Source organism: Phascolarctos cinereus, unplaced genomic scaffold, assembly GCF_003287225.1.
Source record: "Phascolarctos cinereus isolate Bilbo 61053 unplaced genomic scaffold, phaCin_HiC Scaffold_8;HRSCAF=390, whole genome shotgun sequence".
In the NCBI taxonomy this organism is placed as follows: Eukaryota; Metazoa; Chordata; class Mammalia; order Diprotodontia; family Phascolarctidae; genus Phascolarctos; species Phascolarctos cinereus.
The window spans coordinates 998883-1021492 of record NW_027556291.1 but is presented as its reverse complement, the minus strand read 5'-3'; the positions used below and the strand labels follow the sequence as shown (position 1 = coordinate 1021492).

Genomic DNA, 22610 nt, shown 5'->3' with positions numbered 1-22610 from the left:
AATGGGCAAAGGGGCGGAGCCCACCCATCGGTCTCCTCCCCTCCCCACCCCCGCTGGAATCACGTGATGCGGAACCCCGCCTCCTTCCCAGATGGACGTGTCGCCCGTTTGGCCAATCGCCACGTCCCCTCGGGAGCAATGGGCGGGATTCGGCTTGGTGGAGCCCAGGGGACTTGGCGGCTCACCATAGAGAACGCTCGGGAGAGGGCGCACCAGCCCAACGGAGCGCGCCGCGCCGGGGCGGGCCAGGGCCGGGCTCGCGCTCGCGCCTGGGCTGCTGGGCCGGGAAAAGGAGGGGCGGGGCGAGAAGTGGGCGGAGCTGCCGCCGCCGCCGCCGCCATCTTCGCTTGGTAGTTTGGGGCCAGCCAGGGGGAGGCGGCAGTGGGTTTGCCCCAAGGCGGAGAAAGGGGAGAAGGAGAAGAAGGCGGCGGCGGGGGCGGCGGCAGCTCCGCTGGAGTCGTGTAGCCGTGCTTTCCTGCGGGCCCGGGCCCGGCCCGGTGACAACCGACGCGCTTGAGCATTCGGCGGGCGCGCGGGCGCGTGCCCGCGAGGGAGGCGGTAACAGCGGCGGCGGAGGCCGGGTGATGTGCCCGAGCCCTCGCCTCACGGTCCGGACCCAGCAGGTGAGCGAGCGGGCGGGCGGGCGGGCCCGGCGGGGCTCGGGCTGGCCTGGGCCGTTGTGGGGGGAGGGGCCGGGCCCGGGGGCCCCGACCCGCGGCCGCGGCCCAGGAGGCCCCCGTGGGTGGGGGGTGCGGGCTAGAGGCCCAGGCGCCGAGCGGGCGCGGGCCCGAGCGGGCGTGCGCGCTCTCGGTGACGGCGCGCTCCCCGCCGCCCTCCGCCTCCTGCTCTCTCTCCCCTCCCCCCTGCTCTCCCTCTCCCCCCTCCCTTTTCCCCTCTCCCTCAGCCTCCCTCCCCTCCCTCCCCAGAGGCTGCGGTAGACCTGGGGGATGAATGACGGGAGCAGGCGGCTGGCCCGGGCCCAGATCGGGCGGGACAGCTGGCATGGCCTCGCCTCTGGCCTCCTGGCCCTGCTGGCCCCCCATGTGCCAGGCCCTAGCTGGGGCCTCCCCATCTTCTGTTGGCCTGTTGGCCCATCCCCTTCGGGGCCCTTTCCCGAACCCTGACAGGGGCAGCTGAGTACCTTGGCAGTCTTGCCAGCGAAGAGGCCAGGCTGATCAGGGGGACCATTCATAGCCCCGGCTTCTTTTTCTGCCTGCCCCCTGGAATGGGCTGCTACCTAGCCCTGCTTGCCTGTGGCTGCTTTCTGCCTTCCCAGCACCTTGACTGGCCGGCTTTTGAGAAGGTCCTTTATTAGGGTCACCTGCTGGGGTAGCAGCTGGGTAGAATAGGAGCAGGGCAGCAAGGCCTTCACTCTGGTCTGTGGGCCCCAGCATCACCTGGGGGCCGCTGCTGGTCTACCTGAATGAGCAGACTTCTCCAACCGTTGCGATCGGGACCTGACCCTAAACTCCAGCTTGGCCCTTCTAAAAGGCTGAGCCTCGGTATTTTTGGGAAAATGGAGCTGATAATATTGGGACTGTAAGGAAAGGACTTTGTAAACTTGCCCAGCTTGCTCTAGAAACCTGAGGTGTGAGGGCTATTCAGGACATGCCTAGGGGGCAGGGGAGGGGATTTCCCTTCTCCAGGGATTGAGGGCAAAAAGAAAGGCATCTCTTAAGGCCCATTGGCCTTTGCTCACCCCTTTGGGCCACACCTGACCCCTTGGCCTGGATGGAGTTCCTAGTTACCTGGTTGGGCCCACATTCTAGGGCAGCCTGGTGAAGCTTATAGGCTTCTCTGAATTCTGTCTTTAATAGGTGACGCTAAATTTCAATTAGTGAAAATAACAATTTAAGCCCCCCCCCCAATCTGGCCATGTTAAAAACCAAGTTTAAAACCCTTGCTCCAGAGGGGATGGGTGCCGGAGTTCAGTACGCTCTGAAGGGCAGCAATGATCCTGGTGCTTACTCCAGAGTACAAAGTGGGGAAGCACAGGGACTAAGGAAAGGTAGAAGAAAGTTTGGGGCCAACTCAGGGAGATGGAGGGGCTTGAACTCAATCCTGAGACATTCCCAGGACATTTGGGGACCGGGGCTTTGTCCAAAGGTGCCTTGTCCAGGCCCAAAGAAGCCAGGGAGGCAGCTGGACCATTGCAGTGGCCTAGTGGGATGGCCTGGGAGCCCAGAATTCTTCAGGGCCTTGGAGAAGTATGAAGGAGCCCTCGCCTTGACCTTGGGCTCTGGCACTGATAGGGAGCTGTCCCAGCTGTTCCTGGCAGCTGTCCCTTCTTCTCTGGGTGTGGGACTGAGAATGATAGCCACCATTTCTCTGGCCCTTTACAGTTCATTCACACATACCCACACTTTATCCCCAGCAGCCTTCTGAGGTATTTAGTGCGAATAATTCTTGTCTCCATTTTATGAGAGCAAACCAAGACGCAAAGATACTTGGACATTCTCAGCCAGGGCAGAGTGGCAGCCCTGGCTCTGACTCCCCATCTCTCTCTCCCCCCTTCCCCTCCCTCTCTCCCCCTCTCTGACTTTTCCATGCTGGTCTAGACAATCCAGATTGCTACTGCTATTCTTTTTCTTCCCCTGTACCAAGAGTTGGGCAGCCAGCCCTGCCTGGATGGACTTGGGCTGCCCCTGATCCCCCCTTCTTCCTTTGTCTCCCCTAGATCCCTTGCGGGAGTTCTTGTGCAGGCTGGCGGAGCATGGTGGCAATAGCAGGGCTGGTGGCAGCTGGGAAGTGAGGCGGAGCCATCGGCCCAGAAGTAGGCCCCCCCCGGACATGGAGTATGAAAGACGGTGAGACTGGGGAGGGGACTGTCCTGAAGTGAGGATCCTTTGGGCCCTGGGTCTATACTGAGCTCCCACACAGGGTGGGTGCAGTATGCTGAGAAGTGCCAGGTGGCACCCATGTCTGCCTTATACACAATGGGTAAACCCCCAGCCAGACGAAGAGAGAAGTTGTACTAGAGACCAGTCCATGTGGCAGAAACAAGGGGCACCTTCTGATTTTCCCCAGGGTTGGGTTTTGGGGAGGGGAGGGGTATCCAAAACTGAGTGTTTTCCTTGGAGAAATATTCAGAGACCATGTGAGAAGGGAGGTCTGCTCATGGCTGTCCCTATTCCCGAGACTTCTTGGAGCTGGGCAGTAGCCATTCCTTCTAGAAAGCTGTCCATCCACAGCCCTCTTGTACTTAGGTGGCCCAGGTCTCTGCCCTGATGAGTTCAGCAGAAGAAAGACCAGTCCCCGACAAAGGGCCTTGTGCCAGTGCACCCTGGGATGTAGGGCTGTTGGCCCAGATTCTAAGGAGCTTGACCAGGACTTGGAGAGAACAGAGCAGGAGGCAGTGTTGCTGTGATGTCAGCTTCCTCGGCTGCCTTTGGCCACATGGGCATGTGATGACCCTTTTTAGTGAAGTAATCAGCAGGAGCGGAGAGGCTTTGATGAGCCCTGCTCAGGAGCGGAGCCAGGGCTGCTCTCCTGACCTGCCCTGGAGCCCGAGGCACTGCTGAGCTAGGGGTGAGAAGTCAGGACACTTTCCTTCCCTGAGTGAGAAGTCTTGCAGCTGGCTTGACCTCGAAGCTTTGCCCTGGGTGGCAGTGGTCTCTTCAGCAGTCCTTGTGCTCAGTAATCAAGACGGGCCCCATTTGTAGGGCACAGTCACACTCTTCCAGAGCTCACAGTTCAGGACCCAGATGTTCTGGTAGCTCTGCCCATTTGTAACCAGGATGACCAGGGCTGAGCAGCCAGTTAGCCAAGGAAATTGCTTCTCCTTGTCTTTACTGTGGCTGGTGTCACTGTTTGCTGTTCCTCAGTGGTCAGCTGGCACAAGAGTCCCATAGGGCTGGAGGTCTCATGGCATCTGAACTCTGTACCAATGGTGCCATTGAGCTGCCCACAGACAGGGTGTTTTCTCCTCTGGGGTCACCCAGACTAGGCAGGTGCCAGCTGGGGGCCCTTTCAGGTTTACACAGAGGTATATCATGCTAGGATCATCACCTCCATTTTATAGACAGTTGAAAGGCAGGGATTCCATCCCCCCCACCCCCGGCTTTGAGAGTCACCCAGAGGTTGGAGTCAGAGTGCATCTCCTGAGCCCAAATACAGTGAGTGTTCTTCCCTCTCTAGTGGTTCCAGCCAGGACCTGGGTTGGAAGCTCCAAGACTGGGCAAGTCAGAGCCATTCTCTAAGCATTTATTTTCTCATCTATAAGTTTGGGATCATCATTACTTGACACTACCTCTCACTCTCAAGGGGCCTTTGTAAGGAAAGTATTTGTCAGCCCTCCGGCACCCAAAAAACTGCTCTGTTCATCTTAGCCCCTACAGAGCCTGGTAGGCCAGGCTTTGACCTCTGGCTCCACTGGTAGAGAGCCCTGGACCCAGGCTGGCCTCTAGTTCCTCCCAGGGGCTGTGCTGAGCTGTATTGGGTGATTGATTTCCAGGTTAAGGGCTCCCCCGCATTTCTCTGTCCCTTTCCCAGTGAGCATGCAGGACTGAACCTAAAAGCTGGAGTGAGCCTTGTTTAGGGATGGGGTATGGGCCCTTGCAAGTGGACCCATAGAACCCTTTTAGGAATGGCAGCTTTTGTGCTAGAACTGGATTTGGACCTAGGTTTCTGTGCTCATCTTTGTTCTTCCCTGCCCACTTAGTTTTAGAGACGGGAGCTGAGGCCTAGGCCTCCAGTGAGCTTGAGGGCTTCTTCTACTGACCTGGAACTGTGTCCCCTCTCTAGAGGTGGCCGTGGAGACAGGACTGGCCGCTATGGTGCCACTGACCGCGGCCTCCAGGATGATGGACTGGACAGCCGGAGTCAGAGAGACCATGATTACCGGGACATGGATTACCGCTCCTATCCCCGGGACTTTAGCAGCCAGGAACCCCGCCATGATTATGATGACTCTTCTGAAGAGCAGAGTGCAGAGGTGAGTGCTGGGCCTAGCTGAATGTCTATCCTCAAGGCGAGTGAACTCTCTTCTGGCCTGGTCCAGTAAGTCTGGCTGACCTCATCCTCTCACCAGAGAGAGTGGCTAGCCCAACCTGGCCTTCCCCACACCGTACCCTTTGGGCCCCCTGCCCTTTCCCAGCTGGCTCTGCTTTTCAGAGCGCCGTAGTCTTGCCTATTTCTGGAGGACTCCTGGGGGGAGGAGGAGGAGGAGGAGGAGGAGATCGATAGCTTCCAAACACAGACGCTCTCACTTCATCAGCTTCTGTAACTCGGCTCTGTCTCTGTAACTGTCCTCAGGGCAGGCAGCCTCTGTTCTTCCTGACCCACCCGCCCACCAAGCTGGTCTTTGATTCCTGAAGAACACCCAGAGCCAAGTTAGGGTTCAGTACTGCTCCCAGTGTGACAAAGAATCCTGCATTTGTATGATCAGGAGTATTGGCTGGGATGGGGGTGGGAGGTGGGGGAGGTGGCTCACAGGGTGAAAGGCCCTTCCTGCCATGCAACTGATGGAGCAGTACTTGGATGGGCCAGCCCTGCCTTTAGGTGACCCTTAACACTCTACAAAAACTATGAGCTCTGAGTGCAGAACCTACCCCTGCTCCAGTAGAAACTTTTAGCTGTCAGTAGACAAGAAGCAGCCTTGTTTTTGGAGACCTCTTAGTCTGAAGGAAAAGGTCTGGTCTGTGTCTCTGCCCCAACCAAGTCGGGGAACGTGGTATTTGCCTTGGGCTGAGTGTTGGTTTTGTGAGGCCAGAGCAAAGGCCCTTCCAGTGGCTTTTTGCAGGACTTCCAGGCCCAGGAACTTTTACTAGGAGGTGGAAGAATTGAGCTCAGGGGCAGGGGCTCCTGCCAAGCCCCTTTGGGGTGGGCATTTTTTCTTCTTGCTCTCAGCCCAGAGAAGGGCTCAGTGGGTTCTGGCTTACTTGGTTAGGCTAGGATGAGCCCATGGGCTGTTAAGGAAAGAAGCGAGGCAGAGGGACATAGGGCCCAGCCTTGGGAAAGGCTATGAGAAAGTCCTTGACAGAGTCTCCAAAGGCCAGGCCTGGACTGGGCAGAGGTGGCAGGTGAACTGCTCTCGCTGTCCTGCTTTCCATCCTGCCCTTCGCTGCTAGGGCATCGGCTGGCCCTTCTTCCCTCCCACCTGGAGTGCTGGCTAGCCTGGCTTTCTGGTCCCGTGCTTTTAGGGGCAGTAGAACCCATGGCTCCTTGGCTTTTGGTAATACCATCGACGCTGGCCGCCAGCCATTCTCAACAGGGACAGGGCCTCATTTGCTGAGCCTGTACTACTGTCTCTGCAAACCCTGTCCCACCTTTCTGTGCTTGGGGCCAAGGATGATTGCATGGTCTCAAGCCTGGCTGTTGGTACTCTGGAGACTTTGGCCTGCCCTGAGCTGGGGGTCTTGCAGTGCCTATGTTTGGGAGGTGGGCGGCTCTCCTCTGCCCCCTGAGCTGCATCTCCATCTCCTACCTGCCACCAGAGGAAAGGAAGGACTGGTATTCTGAGAGGTTGTGCAGAATTTCTGCAAGCCTGAGGAAGGGCCTGCCTGTCCATGGCCTGGCTTCACTGAGTTTTCTGGCTTTCAGAGCCATGGAGGGCAGCATGGCTGGACTCCAGGCCCACAGCAGGCTGACTGCCTGGTCTCTCTCATCCCCTTCTGTCACTCAGGATTCCTATGAGGCTTCCTCAGGTTCTGAGACACAGCAGCGTAAGCGGGACAGCCCTACCGAGCCCCTGGGCTTCCCCGGAGACGGCGACTACCGGGACCAGGACTACCGGACCGAGCAAGGGGAGGAGGAGGAGGAAGAGAAGGCCAGTCACATCATCATGCTTCGGATGCTGCCACAGGCAGCTGCAGAGAATGACGTATGTGCCCTTGGGGGCCGTGCTGCAACCCCCCACCTCGGGCCCTGGGGGGAGGGGGGAGGACTTGGCTCAAGTTAAGAGTGAAGTTGTATGGGAGTGGGGGGGACAGTAGGCAAATGACATGAGCCTTGAGCCCTAGGCTTCCTGGGAGACAGGGATTCAGTCCCATCCTTGACGCCTCAGTCCACTCGATGCCAGGGCTCAGGAAGCCCAGGATCCTCCTGGGGAGCAAATGCTCCCTCATTCCAGCACCACAGAGAACTGGGTAGAAGCATCCCCCACCCCTGTGCCTTGGTCTTGCCAGCCCTTGCTCTGGTCCAGTGTGTCTCCTCAGCCCAAGGCAGCCTCCTCATCTGATGCTGTCCCTGCTTTCTTGCTTGTCCCTCCCAAAGCCCAGTCAGCTGCCATCCAATTGCTTCATCATGGATGATCTGTCTTGTGTCCATCACGCTTCCCCCTTCACCCCCCTCCCCCCTCCTCCCCCTCATCTTCCCCCTCATCCTCCTCCTCCTCCACCTTCCCCTCCTCCCCTCCTCTGCAGCCTTCTGCAGGATCTCCTGGCTTTGACTCTGTTCCCTCGAGTCTCCCCTGCCTGGGTAGTCCTGCAGGCATCTTTGTACAACTCAGCTTTCAGTAAGTCCTGCCTCTTCTCCAGAGATGGGTCCAGTTAAAGCAGGGTTTTTATGTGGCATGGCCCCCTTGGGCATCAGTCTGGTGAAGCCCGTGGACCCATTCTTAGAATCATGTTTTGAAATGCAGAAAATAGAATACAGAGAATTACAAAGGAAACCAAAGGTTAATGAAAATAAAGATGTGATTGTTTTTCCCATCCATGTTCTTGGATCCCCTGAAATCTATCTACAGACTCTGTGAGAGTCCCTGGAGCCCAGGTTAAGAACCCCTGAGTTGGTATGATAGAGCGTCAGTTTCAGGATAAAGTCTTAAGTTCTTGTACCCAAGGCCCTCTGAGGCTTACTCTGGCCTCACCTGGTCTCCCATTGGTTCTCAGAATGAATTTTTGTAAGCCATCAGCCTCATTTCCTTTTTCTCCTCTTCCCATATGATACTGATTTCCTCTTCTTCCTGACCACCCCCCCCCTTCCAGGCTCTACCCTGAGCTCTTCTTTCCTGCTTCTAGCAATTGCTTGGCCATGTGTCTCATGTGGATGCTTCTTGTCGACCCGTTACAGCAAGAGCTATTGGGGGACCATGCACCCAGTATACTGCGTGGGGCACTCAGTAAAGACTTCTCTAGCTGCCCTGCTCATGCCCTCATGTGCCAGCCCCACTAGCCCCTTCTTTCTCTGAGCCATCTCCTATCATGTCTGTGTGCCTTCCATCCCTTTCTGATCCCAGGTCATAACTTCCCCTCCCAGGATCCTCCTCCAGAGGCGGAAACATGACCTTGATTTACTTCACCACCCCATCACCCACTTTAATTTAATTCTCAAACCCTGAGAAAAGAAATACAACACAGATCCCACTGTGAACTTAGGTTTCTAATGGGGGTGGAGGTCTTCAGCACATGTGCAGCTGTGCTACGCACGAGTGAGAGGAGAGCCATGGCAAGGCCTGAGCCCCAGCACTTTGGGGAACCAGAGGCTTTCATGGAGGAGGTGGTGGCCTCAAAGGAACTTCAGATGAAGATGGGGCAGGGAAGAAGAGGAGACCAAGGCAGGACATAGATACATGGACAGTAGGTCGAAGGGGGATAGTTTGAGAAAGGGAGTCTGAATGTGGAGGGAATGGACGGGACCGTGGAGGTGAGCTCTGGCATCTCCCTCATTCTGTGGATGAAGGGAATGAGGCCTGGGGAGGGCCATGGCCTTTGCTAAAGGCACCGAATTCCTGACTTCCCAAGCCAGTCCCCTTTCTACCTCATCCACATGCCACTCACCTAAGAGAGTCCAAAGTGACTGCAAAGTTGGAAGCATCCTCAGAAACAGGAAAGGAGTCGCATCTTGTGGGAAGGCTGGCTAAGAGCGTTTGGTGTTGGTAGGGCATCTGTGGGGAGGTGGCCAGGTCCAGGGAGATCTGGATCTGGGAGTTCTCTCAATAGGGCCTTAAGAATGGGAAGTGCTAGGTGGTGCAGTGGATAGAACACCAGCCCTGGAGTGAGGAGGACCTGAGTTCAAATCCAGCCTCAAGACACATAATACTTCCTAGCTGTGTGACTCTGGGCAAGTCACTTAATCCCAATTGCCTCACTTTAAAAAAAAAAATGGGAAAAGAGGGGCCTAGCAGTTCTGTGCTCCCCCCAGTCCTTTCAGTCCGCATTTCTGCTGAGACCCTTGCCGGGGCAGCCAGCCTCTGGGTGCATACACCATCCATCTCTGTGAGGTTTTCTGGGCCATTTGGTGTGGAGAAAGAGTTGAGAGTGCCCCCAGGTTAGGAGTAGTGGGGAGCTCTCTGGTGCTTGGGACCGAGAGGGCCTACCAGCAGCCAGCTGGCAGCTGGGGGATGATTTGGCAAATCCGAGGGGTGCCTCACGCAAGATTTTTTACCCTTTTGGCTCTCCTGGCACCCTCAGGCCACCTCCAAACAAATCATGTTTTGAAATGCCTAAGGTGACAAAGAAGACCAATGATATTGAAGTATGGTGATCAAAATATTAAAAGAACAAAGTTCCTGGTCCCCAGGTTGAGAATCCCCAAGCCAACATGTGCTTTTTAACTCCATGAAAAAGAAAAGGTAGAGTGTGAACTGCACTCTGCCCTCCCCTTTTCCCCACCAAAGCTGTGGCCAAGAAGGTCCTGTCTTAATGACCTCTGGCTTCTGCCCTTTTGTAGCATGAGGTCGGCACAAGCTATTGTTGGCTAGTGTTGGGTCTCCGCAGCCCTGGAGAGAATGGAGGAGAGCGTTGGACTCCAGCTTGCTCAGGGTCCCCTCCTTCTCTCTTGAGACGCCGTTATGAACCGGTCAGCTTTGGCTCATTGGGGTTTGCTGAGAATGTGACCTCTTTCTTGCCCTTTCTCTCTCCATCTTTGCTGTCCAGAGGCCTGCAGCCAGTGCCACTCAGCCTCCTAACATCTCCGTTCTGTGTCCTCCCCACAGATCCGAGCACAACTGCAATCCCATGGAATCCAGGCTCGGGAAGTGCGGCTGATGCGGAACAAGTCTTCAGGTGAGCTTTCGTTCCCAGTGGCCCTGCGTCTTGCTGCTCTCAGCCAATGCATCTCTTCCTTCCTGCCCCTTCCCCTTCCCTTCCCACCTGTCCATTGAAGCTGAGATCACCGGCTGCTTTTCTTCTTTCCTTCCCTCCTTAAGTTGGTGCTGGTCTGGTGGGGCCGAGCTCAGCCTGGGACCAACTCCTTCCCTAGCCTGGGGGCTGACCCTAAGCATCTGAGGTGGTGACTTTCTCCCTTTTCCATGCCTGTCGTGCCCACCATCCCCTTCCTCCACTGAGAGCCTGTGTCTTGAAGTCCAGATGAGATGGCGCTGCTTGCCCGTCCTGGGAAAGGCGTGGGGGAATGGGAGTGGCCCCACCGAGTGCTGGCCCCAGCCCTTTACTGCAGGCTGGAGGTTTGGATGAAAGCTGTCAGGACCAGCGGCTGAGGCCCTGAGGCACCATGGGGATCACTCAGCCTGGTGGTTTCTTTTTTCCTTTCTCGGCTTTTTCTCTCTTTCTCTCTGCCACCACCCCCCTTTCCTTCTCGCCTGCTGGTTCTAGTCCCTCCTGAGACACGGCTCTCCTTGTTGACCTTTTTTGAAGGGTGGGGAGTCCTTATCAAGGCCTCTCTTCCCATGTCCCCTCCTTCAAGGCACGGCGCCATTGTCGGTCAGTTCACACCTTAGCCTGGACAAATTGGGATGTGGGGAAGCTAAGTCCACAGCTAACCCTTCGCCTTCAGTCGCACCCCTGGCCCTCACCTCACATGGACTTGGGTACTGGGGCTTCATCTGCCACCTATTTCCCCTCCTCGACTAGAGCCAACCTGGTTATTTCCATTCCCAATTCCTCACCCCCCAAGACGTGGACCCTAGCTTTCCTGGGAGCATCTAATGGGGCTGGGGTCCTCCTGCCTTTGAGGTGAGGTACTCTCTTTCATTTGTTCTTTGGCCTCTGTTCTGAGCCACTCGGAACATCCCAGCCTGGCAAAACTTGGGGGCATGCAGGCCCAGGTGTATGTGGAAGCCAGGGGCCGGCTGCTCCCTCCACAGACAGGAGGATCGCTTTGGTTTGGCCCCCACTTTTCCCTTTAGCCCAAGCTGGCAGTGCCCCTGAGCCCCTGTGGGCAGTTCCAGCCTATGCCCTGGCCCTTCCCACCATTCTACTCTCGTCCCCTCCTACCTCCCCTGCCCCGCCAGCCCCACCCCTAGGAACGCCCGTTGTCTCCAGCTGTTGACTAACCCACTGCGTCTGTATCTGAATGCTGTCTCCAGGTCAGAGCCGGGGCTTCGCCTTCGTCGAGTTTAGTCACTTGCAGGACGCTGCACGATGGATGGAAGCCAATCAGGTTGCTTTGCTGCACTTGGAACCCTGCCCCCCCCCCCACGCACACACCAGTACTGCCTGGCGCACGCCTGTGGGCGCCGGCCGCCCGCCCAGGGTTGGCCCCCTGCCTGCCCCCTCTCTTCCTGCCCTCCTCAGTCCTGGCTTCCCCTTTCCTCCTGAGGAATCCTCTCCCACCTCCCTGCCCCCACCTTCCCCGGTTGCTGAGAGGAAGGTGTGGCCAGGGATGTCTGGGAGTAGGGGTTGCCCTCTCCTTTGTCATTTCCCCACCCCCTCCTTGGAGATGGGGCTGGGCTTACAGGAGCGGGGTCCCCTTCTCCCTTTGTTTGGCCCCTTACAGCCCAGCCAGGGATTAGCTGTGCCTGGTACTAGGAGGGTGGCCCCAAGGGGACCACCTCCTTTCTGCTCAAGAGCCATGAGCCGCTGGCCTGAGGTATCCTGCCCCCCTCTTCCCCCAGTGGCCTTGGGGGTCTTCCAGAGGTTTTTGTTGGCAAGAGCTTGGCCTCCTTTCTGTGTGTTTGGATTGGCTGTTGGTTTTTCCTGCCCCTACGCAGGTGCACAAGCACACATCCATGTGTGAATGTCCCCAACTCAGGCAGATGAGGATGGGGCCCGGGGTTGGGGCCCCAGGAGCCATTACCATGGCAAGACTGATCGGTACAGGGCCAGGCACAGGTTCCTCGCGTGGCAGGCTGCTGTCAAAGGAAGCCAGGTTAGGCAGGGCCAGGCTGACACATGTCTCTCTTTCCCACTCCCCCCCAGTTTTTTCTACCTCAGGCCTAGGAGCTGCCCCTTCCCCCCCCCCCCAGGAAAGCGTGAGAGACCCAGAGTCCACTCTTAACCCACTGAGCTGGCAGCCATTTGCCACATGGACAGGGCACTGATGAGAGGCTGGCATGGCAGGGTAGGGCAAGTGTGGTGGAACGTGGTTCCTGGCAAGGGGCGTCCTTGTTTGGGCCTCGGTGGCAGGAGGTAGCTGTGGAGGCCAAGGCCAGGAACGGGGCCTGTGAGGCCAGTAGGCTAGCGTGGTTGATGGGTCGTGGGGGAGAAGGCCTCTCAGCAGGAGGTGCAATCTTTGATTGTGGCTATTTTCTCTCTTTTCTCTTCCTCTCCAAGTTTCTGTTTCTCTCTATATCCCTCTCTCTCTCTCTCTCTCTCTCTCATATCCCTGAGTGTAGCTTGGGTAGCACAGGGCCCCCAGTGTGGCCTGTGTCAGGGCCAAGCGGATCCCCTCACCGGCCCATCGGTGTTGGTTAGACAGTGCGTGCCTGCTGGTGTGTGTCCACGCGTGTGCGTGCGCGTGCTTGTGTCCGGAGAAGCAGCAGCAGTGCCCGGGGGCCACACCCTGCGGCCGTGGCCTCCCTCCCTCCCTCCCTCCCTCCCTCCACTCCCTGTTGTCCTTCATCCATTCAGCTGAAGGGCTGGCTCACTCTCTCTCCTCCTGTGCTGAGGTGTGTGCCAGGCGCTGGCCCCCTGGGCTTGGGCCTCACAGCCTTCTGCTTTTCCCTGCAGCACTCCCTCAGCATCCTGGGCCAGAAGGTCTCCATGCACTACAGCGATCCCAAACCCAAAATTAATGAGGATTGGCTTTGCAACAAGGTGAGGAACAAAGGAGTGGGTGAGTCAGGATGGGCCCCTGTGGGGCCAGCACGACATCATGCCCTTGGTCCTGGACTAAAAGCCAAACAGTTCCCTACCCCACCCCCCACCCTGGCCCCTTCCCATCCTGGCGCCCCCCACCCCCCGACCGAACTCCCAGGCCTTCATGTGGATGTCTCTGGTGAAGTGGCCCACACTGGGACAGCTCACATTGAGTGAAAGTGTTGGGTTACAATGACTCCCAGTCCTCTTCTCTGTAGTTCCCAGTTGCTCCTGGTTTTGACTTCTGGGGCCAAGCAGGCTGAATCAAAGCCTTCTTCCTTCACGCTTGCTTAGCTATTGGGGGCCCCACTGGTGTCCCATTCATTCATTCATTCATTCATTTGACACTCCTGAGACCAACTCTGTTGTTCCATGAGGGGAGAGAGTCTAGGGTAAGGGCCCAGGATGCTTCTGCTTTGGAGACTTTCTAGCTCTGAGACCCTGGGCAAATGGTGTCCTTTCTCTGAGCTGATGCCACTGGACTATTGCAAAACTGGTGAACCCAGAATGGAGAGGTCAAGGAGGGCCTCCTCGGGGATGGCTGCAGGGCTGGGGTGGCTGTCACCCTCATTGAGACCAGTCACAGTCTCAAGGGATGGGCCAGGGGAGAGAGACTAGAGGGGCCTGGAATGCGGCCTGGGCTCAGTCAGGATGCTTCCTCTCAGGAACTTTTGAAGGAAATGTGAGCCAGGGAAGGACGTGTTCAGGCTGAGCTTCTTGGAGGAGAGGGAGGGGAACAGAGTGCCAGTGTGCATACACTGAAGTGAGGTGGGTGGGAGCACAGAGAATGAGCAGTGACACTTCAGGATTGGAGAGGTGAGGAGGGGCAGATGGGACTTGTCAGGGAGCCCTTCCGTGCCCATTTCCACCTCATGTCTGGCCCGGCCTCTGCTTCCCTTGCAGTGTGGAGTCCAGAACTTCAAACGTCGAGAGAAGTGTTTCAAGTGTGGTGTGCCCAAGTCAGGTGAGCTGGATCTAGGGAAGGTGGCCAGAGGGGGGGCGCGGTTAGTGAGCTAGGCCTCTCTCAGTCGTCGCAGGGTCCATCAGCCTCTCCTCTCCTTTTTTTGTCTTCTAGAGGCAGAGCAGAAGTTGCCACTGGGTGCACGGCTGGACCCGCAGCTGATGCCTCTGGGTGGCCGGGAACTGAGCCAGGGCCTGCTTCCACTACCCCAGCCCTACCCAGCCCAGGGGCTCATGGCCCCACAGTCCCTGACCCAGGGCTCTGAGCCCACTTCGGAAAATGCCAATGATAGTGAGTCCTGCCTGGGGCCCCAAGGAATGGTGGGCAGTGGGAGGGCCATAGCTGACCTCTACCCTGATACCCTTCTTTGTTGTCTCAAAGCCATCATCCTGCGCAACCTGAACCCCCATAGCACTATGGACTCAATCCTGGGAGCCCTGGCTCCCTACGCTGTGCTGTCTTCCTCCAACGTCCGGGTCATCAAGGACAAGCAGACCCAACTGAATCGAGGCTTCGCCTTTATCCAGCTCTCCACCATCGTGGTGAGGGCGGCAGAGGGGGGCCCAGGGGGCCCCCAGGGCTGGCAGGAATAGGGCGGCAGAGCCTAGCCCTGGCCTGGAGCCTGACCCTGCCTTTTCTCTGCAGGAAGCTGCTCAATTACTGCAGATTCTCCAAGCTCTCCACCCTCCCCTCACCATTGATGGCAAGACCATTAATGTGGAGTTTGCCAAGGGCTCCAAGAGGTGAGACCCGCCACCCCCCTGCCAAGCCCGTGCTCCTGCTCTGCGCCTTCTCTATTCCCCTGGGCCCATGTGACCCCTGTGCCCCCCCTCTCCCATAGGGACATGGCCTCCAACGATGGCAACCGCATCAATGCTGCTTCTGTTGCCAGTACAGCCATCGCTGCTGCCCAGTGGGCCATCTCGCAGGTACTTCAGGAAGGCAGGCTTCTCCCAGTGCCGCCTACCTCCGACTTCAGACTCAGGAGCCTTTGGGGCCTTGGGAATGTCTCCATTTGCCCCCTTGTCTTGCTTGTCTGGGAATTCCAAAGGCCACTTTGCTGGGTACATAGGCGCCTAGGGGAGCTATGGATTTGGTGTCTGAGACCCTGGGTTGAAATTCTAACCTGTGTGACCTTGGGTAAAGCACCTCATGCAGAGCCAGTAAAGAAATGGGAAGTGGCCCCACCGTCCTGCCTCTCTGACTCTCCCATGCTTATCCCTCTTCTCTGCAGTGGCAGGTACTGGCCTTCCTTTTGTAGAGGCCCAGGGCTCTGCCTGGTGTCCAACCCCTCACCTGATCATTCCTCGCTCTATCCCACAGGCGTCCCAGGGTGGGGAGGGGAGCTGGGCAGCACCTGAGGAGCCAGTGGCAGACTACAACTACTACCACCAGGATGAGGCCTACTGTGGCCCAAGCAGTGAGGCCACACTCTATGGCCACAGTGGCTACCTGAAAGGCGCCACCAAGGCTTTGAATATGGCTGGCAGCAAGGGAGACCCTGCTGGAGCAGGTGAGGTCCTTGCGTGGGTGTTGTCAAAATTGGTGGCAGCGAGCAAGGCTTGGCCCTAACCCTGTGTAACTACCCCTTGCCAGGCACTGAAACCACCTTGGAACCTTGTGTACCTGGTGTTGATGCTGTGCCCCTGATCCAGGCCTTTCCTCATGCCCAAGCCAGTGCCATGCCTGGCATCTATCAGCAGCCAGGGGCTGAGGGGGCCAATGCCCAGGGAATGGTGTCTAACACCCAGGTATGATGTTGGGGGGAGGGGGGGGGGGCATGTCACCTATAGGTGCAGAGATGGAGCTGTCCTGCCCTGTCTTCCCATCTCCCCCTAGGCCCAGCCCTACACAATCGTGTCCCCTGCGGTTTTGAAGGCTGAGCTTCTCAGCCCAGCCCAGCCCAGTTCTGTACCCCCACCCACTACCAGTCCGGCTGCCCAAGACTCCTATGGCCAGTACCGTGAGTACCTGCTGGGGCTGGGTTAGGATTTCCTTTGGGTTGCTTGCCCCTTTTCTCCTGCCCCGCCCCCCCCAAGCCTTCCAGTGCCACCCCCCAAACTCTCCAAGGAAAGCAGCTCTCTCCCCTGTCCCACAGCAATCCCTGATGTCTCCACCTACCAATATGACGAGACATCAGGCTACTACTATGACCCGCAGACAGGACTCTACTATGACCCAAACTCTCAGGTGAGTGACGGGAAAGGGCTTGAGGGGCTGAGGGCTGGCATGTGGCCTGAGGGAGTCATATCAGCCTGGCCTCTCTCCTCCCACGGCAGTATTACTACAACTCCCAGAGTCAGCAGTACCTTTACTGGGATGGGGAGCGGCGCACCTATGTCCCTGCCCTGGAGCAGGTGACTGACGGACACAAGGAGACAGGGCCAAGCTTGAAGGAAGGCAAAGAAAAGAAGGAGAAGCACAAGACCAAGACGGCCCAGCAGGTAGGAGTGGAAGGGCAAGACAGAGCTTGAGGCCTTGGAGCTGGCCAGGCCTGAGAGCTTGACCCGAGGCCTGCTCTTTTTCTTCCACCTCCACCCCTGCCTCCACACCCTGCAGATAGCCAAGGACATGGAACGCTGGGCCCGAAGCCTCAACAAACAGAAGGAGAACTTCAAAAACAGTTTCCAGCCCATCAGCTCTCTGCGGGAAGATGAACGGCGGGAGTCAGCTACAGCTGATGCTGGCTATGCCATCCTGGAGAAGAAGGTGCTCCTCCTCCCCTTCCCCAGCTCCCTTTGCTTGTCCCCAGTTCCCAGGCCAATGATGACCCCAGTCTGTCCTGTCCCCTCTCTCAGGGGACGCTGGCTGAGAGACAGCATACCGCCATGGACCTGCCAAAGCTGACGAGTGATGACCGCCTGGTGAGGAGGTCCCCGGTTGGGATGGGTGTGGCGGTGTGCATTTTCCCTGTTTGGGCCCCCTCAGTGGCACTGAGCTGCCCCCTCTGTCTTTGCAGAGTCCCCCCCGGGGGCTGGTGGCTGCCTATAGTGGCGAGAGTGACAGCGAGGAGGAGCCCGAGCGGAGCGCAGAGAGGGAGGAGAGGCTTACCGACTGGCAGAAGCTGGCTTGCCTTCTCTGCCGACGCCAGTTCCCTAGCAAAGAGGCTCTGATCCGCCACCAGCAGCTTTCTGGGTTGCACAAGGTATGCACATCGGGAGGGCCTCGGTTGAAGCCAAGGCAATTTGGGGGGCCACAAAGCCAACGTGCTCATTCCATTCCCCCTTCCCTAGCAAAACCTGGAGATTCACCGGCGGGCTCACTTGTCTGAGAATGAGCTGGAGGCCCTGGAAAAGAGTGACATGGAGGTGGGTCTCCTGGCTGCCTTTCCATCATCCCTCCCTGCCCCCATCCCTGCCCCTTCCTCCCTTTGCCCTGACTGGGGACTTTTCCCTCTGCTTCAGATGAAGTATAGGGACCGGGCAGCAGAGCGTCGGGAGAAGTATGGCATCCCGGAGCCCCCGGAGCCCAAGAAGAGGAAATCTGGGGCTGTGACGGCTGCCACCGTGTGAGTGTTCTGTTTAGGGCCAGGCAGGGACCAGGGGAGTGAGCTGAGGGAAGCTCAGGCCTCTTCAAGCCGCCTCTCCTCATTCTCTGCCCCTTTCCTCTTTCTTGCAGGGACTTTGAACAGCCCACCAGAGACGGGCTGGGCAGTGACAACATTGGTAGCCGTATGCTGCAGGCCATGGGCTGGAAGGAGGGCAGCGGGCTAGGTCGAAAGAAGCAAGGCATTATCACTCCCATTGAGGTGCGCCTGCCCCCCCCCACTCCCTCCCCACTGTCCAGGGCCCCAGATCAGCAGGCCGTATCCCCCCCCTCACCACTGGCCCTCTGTCTTCTTAGGCCCAGACTCGTGTCCGTGGCTCAGGACTGGGGGCCCGGGGCAGCTCCTATGGCATCACCGCATCCGAGTCCTACAAGGAGAGTCTGCACAAGACCATGCTGACTCGCTTCAACGAGGCAGAGTAAACCCTGGTCCAGGCCTCCCCCGCCCCCTCACCTCAGCCCCCCATCTGGGATAGCCTTTACCTAAAGGCTCCAAGAGAGGGAAGAGGGCAGCCCTGCCTAGCCTTGCCCGGCTTGTTGGCTGGCCCTCGTCCCCTACAGCCTCTTTGTTTCTTTTCTTGGGAAGCCATGGTCCCTGCCCACTTACCCGCCCTCTGGCCAACTCTCCTCTTCTTTTTCTAATAAAACCAGAAAAGCCCCAGACTTTGAGCCTGTGAGGTTGGTGGGGTCAGGCCTTGTCCTGGGTGCCACTCACATTGGGATCCTTGGCTCCAGGGCTTGGGAAATGGCCCACAGCCTTCCAATGCTCTTCTGGCCCCAGCTGGGTGATCTGCTGGCGAGCGTGTATCCCATGATGCCCATGGAAGGGTTGGGGTGTCAGAGTTAGGCTCGGCTTTACACAAAGGACGAAATAGATTTGCTGTAGGGAGGTGACTTGTCCACAGCCACCCACGTCACTCTGGCCCTCCTTCCCTGTGAGGCCCACAAACAGGTACCACACAAGCAAAAGGAAGGCAGCCCCTAGGGTCTCTTGGACAGGACCAAAACGTCCCTGACAGCCTCTGATGCTTACAGTGTGACTGTGGGCAAGTCTCTTAACCTGGGCCTCAGTCTCCTCCTTTGTAGAATGCTGTCATCCCTTCTAGCACTAGAGCCACCAACCTCCCTCTGCCCCCCCACTCACCTGGCTGGGAGGAAGGGACAAGGCCAAGAAGGCCTGCAAGCACTTTTTAAGCATTTACTCTGTGGAAGGCGCTGGGAATACAAGGAAAGACCCAACCGAAGTTCAAAGTTCAGTGCTTCCACTAAAACAAGCGAGAACCCCAGCAGGGCCCATGCCGGCCTCAATACTCTTCGTTCATCAGCTTGATCTCTTCAGCGCCTCTTCTCAGACTCACCCGAGACCTCCAGGGTGCAGGCTAAGCGGCTTTCCGTAGCACTTCGAAGTGCACCGACCCTGGGAGGCGAGGGTCAGAGGACAAGAGTCCTAGGTTTTAATATTTCAAAATGGCTGATCTCGATTGGGGGTATTCCCTTGTTCCACAGCCCATGCACGTTTGTGAACTTCTTTGGAGCTTTTTCAGCAAACCCTGTTCTTTGCCCTCACCAAGACCTCAATATCTAACCAGGCCGTCACCCCTGCCCTGGCTGCACTCTCCTCTCCTCCCCATCTTGACCTCTTGGTCAGCCAGTTTAACTCTACACTGTCCTCTTGAATCTCCTGTCCTAGCTCTGAAGCTTCTCTGCCAAGCCCCAGCCTTGGACTATTCCCTTCATGCAGTGCCTTTGTCCCTGCACACTCGCTGTTGAACCCAAATTGCTGACAATGTCGATCTCAGTTGGGCTCTCACCATGGCAAGGCAATCCTTTTATAACGCTCTACTTGATTCACTGTCTTCACCACGACATCTATTCCAAACCTGCCACCCTGTTAGCTGAGAGTCTGGCCCTTCAGTGAGAGCTCCCTTTCCTCCCCTCTTTATCTCACATCACTCATTCACATCACAACTATCTCCTTAACCCCATCTCACCTGAAGAGCAAGTGATCCCATTCCGTCCTGGCTTCTCCAGCAGATCCTGATCCCTCTATCATCCCCACTCTCCCACTAACCTGCAGTCTCCCTGTCTATACGAGGGAAGACTTAAGTGCCCATGACTCTCCCATCCTGAAAAAGACTCTTGATGTATGCTTGCTAACTTCTCTCGTCTCTCCTCGCTTTTGTGGCTATAAGCAATGGATAGAGGCCTCCATGTCCGCCCTCCTGCCTCATCACTGAAATGGAATTACTCTCTCCAAAGTTAGCAGTGATCTCTTAATGACCTTTTTTCTCAATCCCCATTCTCCGCTGCCTTTGCCATTCTATATCACCACCTTCTCCTTGATACTCTCTTTCCATTTTTATGAGACTCCTCTCCTATCTGTCAGTCTCCTTTGCTGGATCTTTATCCAGGTCACGCTCACTAAACATGAGTGTCCCCCAAAGCTGTGTCTTGGGCACTCTTCTCCCTCCATCATGATGTCATCAGCTCCCATGGATTCAGTTTTCATTTTTTTCACCAATTCCTGATGCTGGGCCGTCATTTCCAGCATGTCACAAATTGGGTCACTGACACTGCTAACAAACCACTGGGCCACTCTGAGTGGGCTCCCTTACTCCTACTATCACCGTAGCTTCAGTGACTTCCCACATGGGGGCCACCTCTTCCCTTAGAGTGGTCCCAGACCACTAAAGATTGCCAGATTTAACCAGTCCTAACCCTGGCCCTCCAGTCTCATTTCCACCTGGACTCCTTGTAGACCAGTGGTGTCAAACTCAAATAAAAACTGATCCCTACAGGCTACACGCTGACTGAAAACCACAAAATCCCATTATGTCTTTTCATTTTGTTAGTTTCCCAGTTCCATTCTAATCTGCTTTGGGCTACACTCAGGAGTTTAATAGCTTGGGGCTTTAAGTGTGTTCAAAACAGAACTTCATCTCTTTCCTCCCTTTCAGACTCCCATGACACCATCAGGGTCACTACCATCCTCTGTCCCTCAGGCTCTGCACTTCCCATACCCAGTTTGTGATCAAGTCCTGTCATATTTGCCTTTGTGTCACCTCTCATCTCCACTCCCTTCTCTCCTCTGACACTGCAGTCACCCTCATCTGGGTACTGCAGGGGCAGCTAGGTGGCGCAGTGCATAGAGCTCCAGTCTTGGAGTCAGGAGGACCTGAGTTCAAATGCAACCTCAGACACTTGACACTTAACTAGCTCTGTGACCCTGGGCAGGTCACTTAACCCCGATCACCTCACCAAAAAAAGAAAAAGTTCATCTGGGGACTATTGTCATGCCTGCCTCAAGTTGCTTTACATTCCATCTTCTACACATTTGTCAAATTCTTCCTAAAGTCCCGGTCAGAGTCTATCATTCCTCCTATTCAGTTGACTCCAGTGACTCCAGGCTCAAATATCCTTTCCTCAGTTTGGCTTGGAAAGCTTTTCATGACTTTTGCAGTTTCCTTAGACCTTACTCCCCCATCCCCACCACAGACTCCATCTGACTGTGATTCCCCCCCCCCATCTCCACCACCTGGCCTTTTTGGCTTCCCTTAAGTCCCAGCCAATTACAGGAAGCCATGCCTGACCCCTCTTCGTTCCCAGTGCCTTCCTTCTGCTGAGCAGCCCCAACTTAACATGGAGAGACATTGTGTGGACCTTGAATTTGCATGTCGTTAGTCACGTTTGACTGAGCTCCTTGAGGGCAGGGACTGGGTTGGCCTTTCTTTGTACCTCCATCCCTTAGGACAGTCCCTGGCACGTAGTAGGTGCTTAAGAAATGTTTTTTTACTGTCCTAAGCATCCAGAGGGCCTATACAATACAGTGGAGGCTGTCTATACCCAGTCACTGCCTGGTGCTCAGCATAGGACCCAAGCATCCAGCACTTATCTCTTACTCTCAGTCCTTTCTCTGACCACGTGTGGTGAGATCTCAGAATGCCAGCCTCAAAGGGGGCTTGGAGATCATAATGCAGCTTTTTTGGCCACCATATTGCTGTCGATTAATCTCGAGTATGCGTTCCACTAATACTCTGTTCCTGCCTCCTCTTGTCCTCATGAAGATTGGTTTTTGACACCCAAATGTACAACTTTTTTGTCCCTATTAAATTTCATTTTATTAGATTGAGCCTGCCGAGATCTCTGGGCATCTCAGCTCTTGACCTGAACGTCAGCTTCCTTTTCCAGCTTGATGTCATCATCAGGTACAGCACTAGGAAGAGCGATAGATGGACAAAAAAGGAAAGAATCCAAAATCTTGACCTTTGGCACTAATATATGACTCAGTTGTAGGGAAGAGGGAAATGTTTAACCCCTGAACAAATAGGAAAAAAAAACAGTAGGAGACTAAATAGATGGATTTTTACCAACTTAAGGAGTTTTTGCGTAATGAAGAACAGCACATCTCGAATTGAAAGGGAAGAATCTGCTAAAAAGAAAGAGCAACATTCTCACACCAGAAGAAATTGACCAAAAATAGAAACCTGTTGCTGACCAGCTGAGGCACTGCATACTCGGAACAGAAGCCTCCTTAGACTCCTTAGATTAGCTACAAATGATAGCAGGGGTGGGGTGTCCTACTGGGTGGGGGGCTGTGATTTGAGGCACAGAACCACAAGAGCTTGGAAACTGCAGGGCCAGCCTCCTAGCTCATGCTGGCCCCAATATGTACTTCTCCAACAGTACTCCTAGTACCTTGGAGCTTGTGACTCGGTGACAACTGGCTTCTAACCAGATGTTTTCACTCCTTAACTGCCACTTAGAAACATGGGGGACATAGAAAGTAATGTAGATGGAAGAAATGGAATCCCAGGGGCAGCTAGGTTGGCTCAGTGGGTAGAGCACCGGCCCTGAAGTCAGGAGGACCTGAATCCAAATCCGGCCTCAGACCAAACACTTGACACTTACTAGCTGTGTGACCCTGGGCAAGTCGCTTAACCCTAATTGCCTAGAAAAAAAAAAGAAATGGAATCCCAATAGACACTGGCATGAAAACATAACCCTTAAAAATGCACAGTAGAAACACCAGAAGAGGATGCAAGGGCCAACAGGACATTTTGGTTATTGTTTTATCCACATGTAACTGAGTGTTTGCACTGTCATCGAGCCAGAAGCAGATGCTGAGCTTGCAAGGGTCAAGGGCCACGGGAACTGCCATTTTGGAATCATGGATGTGAGGGAGTAGAGTA

General features: G+C 56.1%; 1 protein-coding gene across 2 annotated transcripts; it reads left to right on the top strand.

The window, feature by feature from the left end:
- The first annotated feature begins 337 nt into the window (after positions 1 to 337).
- RBM10 (RNA binding motif protein 10) lies at positions 338 to 18084 on the top strand. 2 transcript variants are annotated; one of them, XM_020976412.2, is made up of 24 exons: positions 338 to 623; positions 2678 to 2807; positions 4744 to 4933; positions 6623 to 6820; positions 9875 to 9944; positions 11204 to 11277; positions 12786 to 12872; positions 13818 to 13878; positions 13990 to 14166; positions 14257 to 14414; positions 14521 to 14618; positions 14717 to 14804; positions 15199 to 15388; positions 15472 to 15626; positions 15715 to 15838; positions 15974 to 16065; positions 16155 to 16319; positions 16435 to 16584; positions 16674 to 16739; positions 16835 to 17020; positions 17109 to 17183; positions 17280 to 17383; positions 17494 to 17623; positions 17719 to 18084. In XM_020976412.2, exons 2-24 carry the CDS (start codon positions 2791 to 2793, stop codon positions 17842 to 17844), a joined length of 2781 nt encoding a protein of 926 aa, XP_020832071.1. In that variant the 5' UTR covers positions 338 to 623; positions 2678 to 2790; the 3' UTR covers positions 17845 to 18084. The 2 variants fall into 2 exon arrangements, with proteins under 2 accessions (XP_020832071.1, XP_020832070.1); XM_020976411.2 differs by having other exon boundaries at positions 14257 to 14417.
- Positions 18085 to 22610: the final 4526 nt, after the last annotated feature.

What these genes read in the sequence shown, in the direction of transcription:
- RBM10 (XM_020976411.2), top strand. An exon ending in GATGCGGAACAAGTCTTCAG is followed by an intron (nt 9,945 to 11,203) that starts GTGAGCTTTCGT and finishes TGCTGTCTCCAG; the next exon opens with GTCAGAGCCGGGGCTTCGCC. An exon ending in TTCGGAAAATGCCAATGATA is followed by an intron (nt 14,167 to 14,256) that starts GTGAGTCCTGCC and finishes GTTGTCTCAAAG; the next exon opens with CCATCATCCTGCGCAACCTG.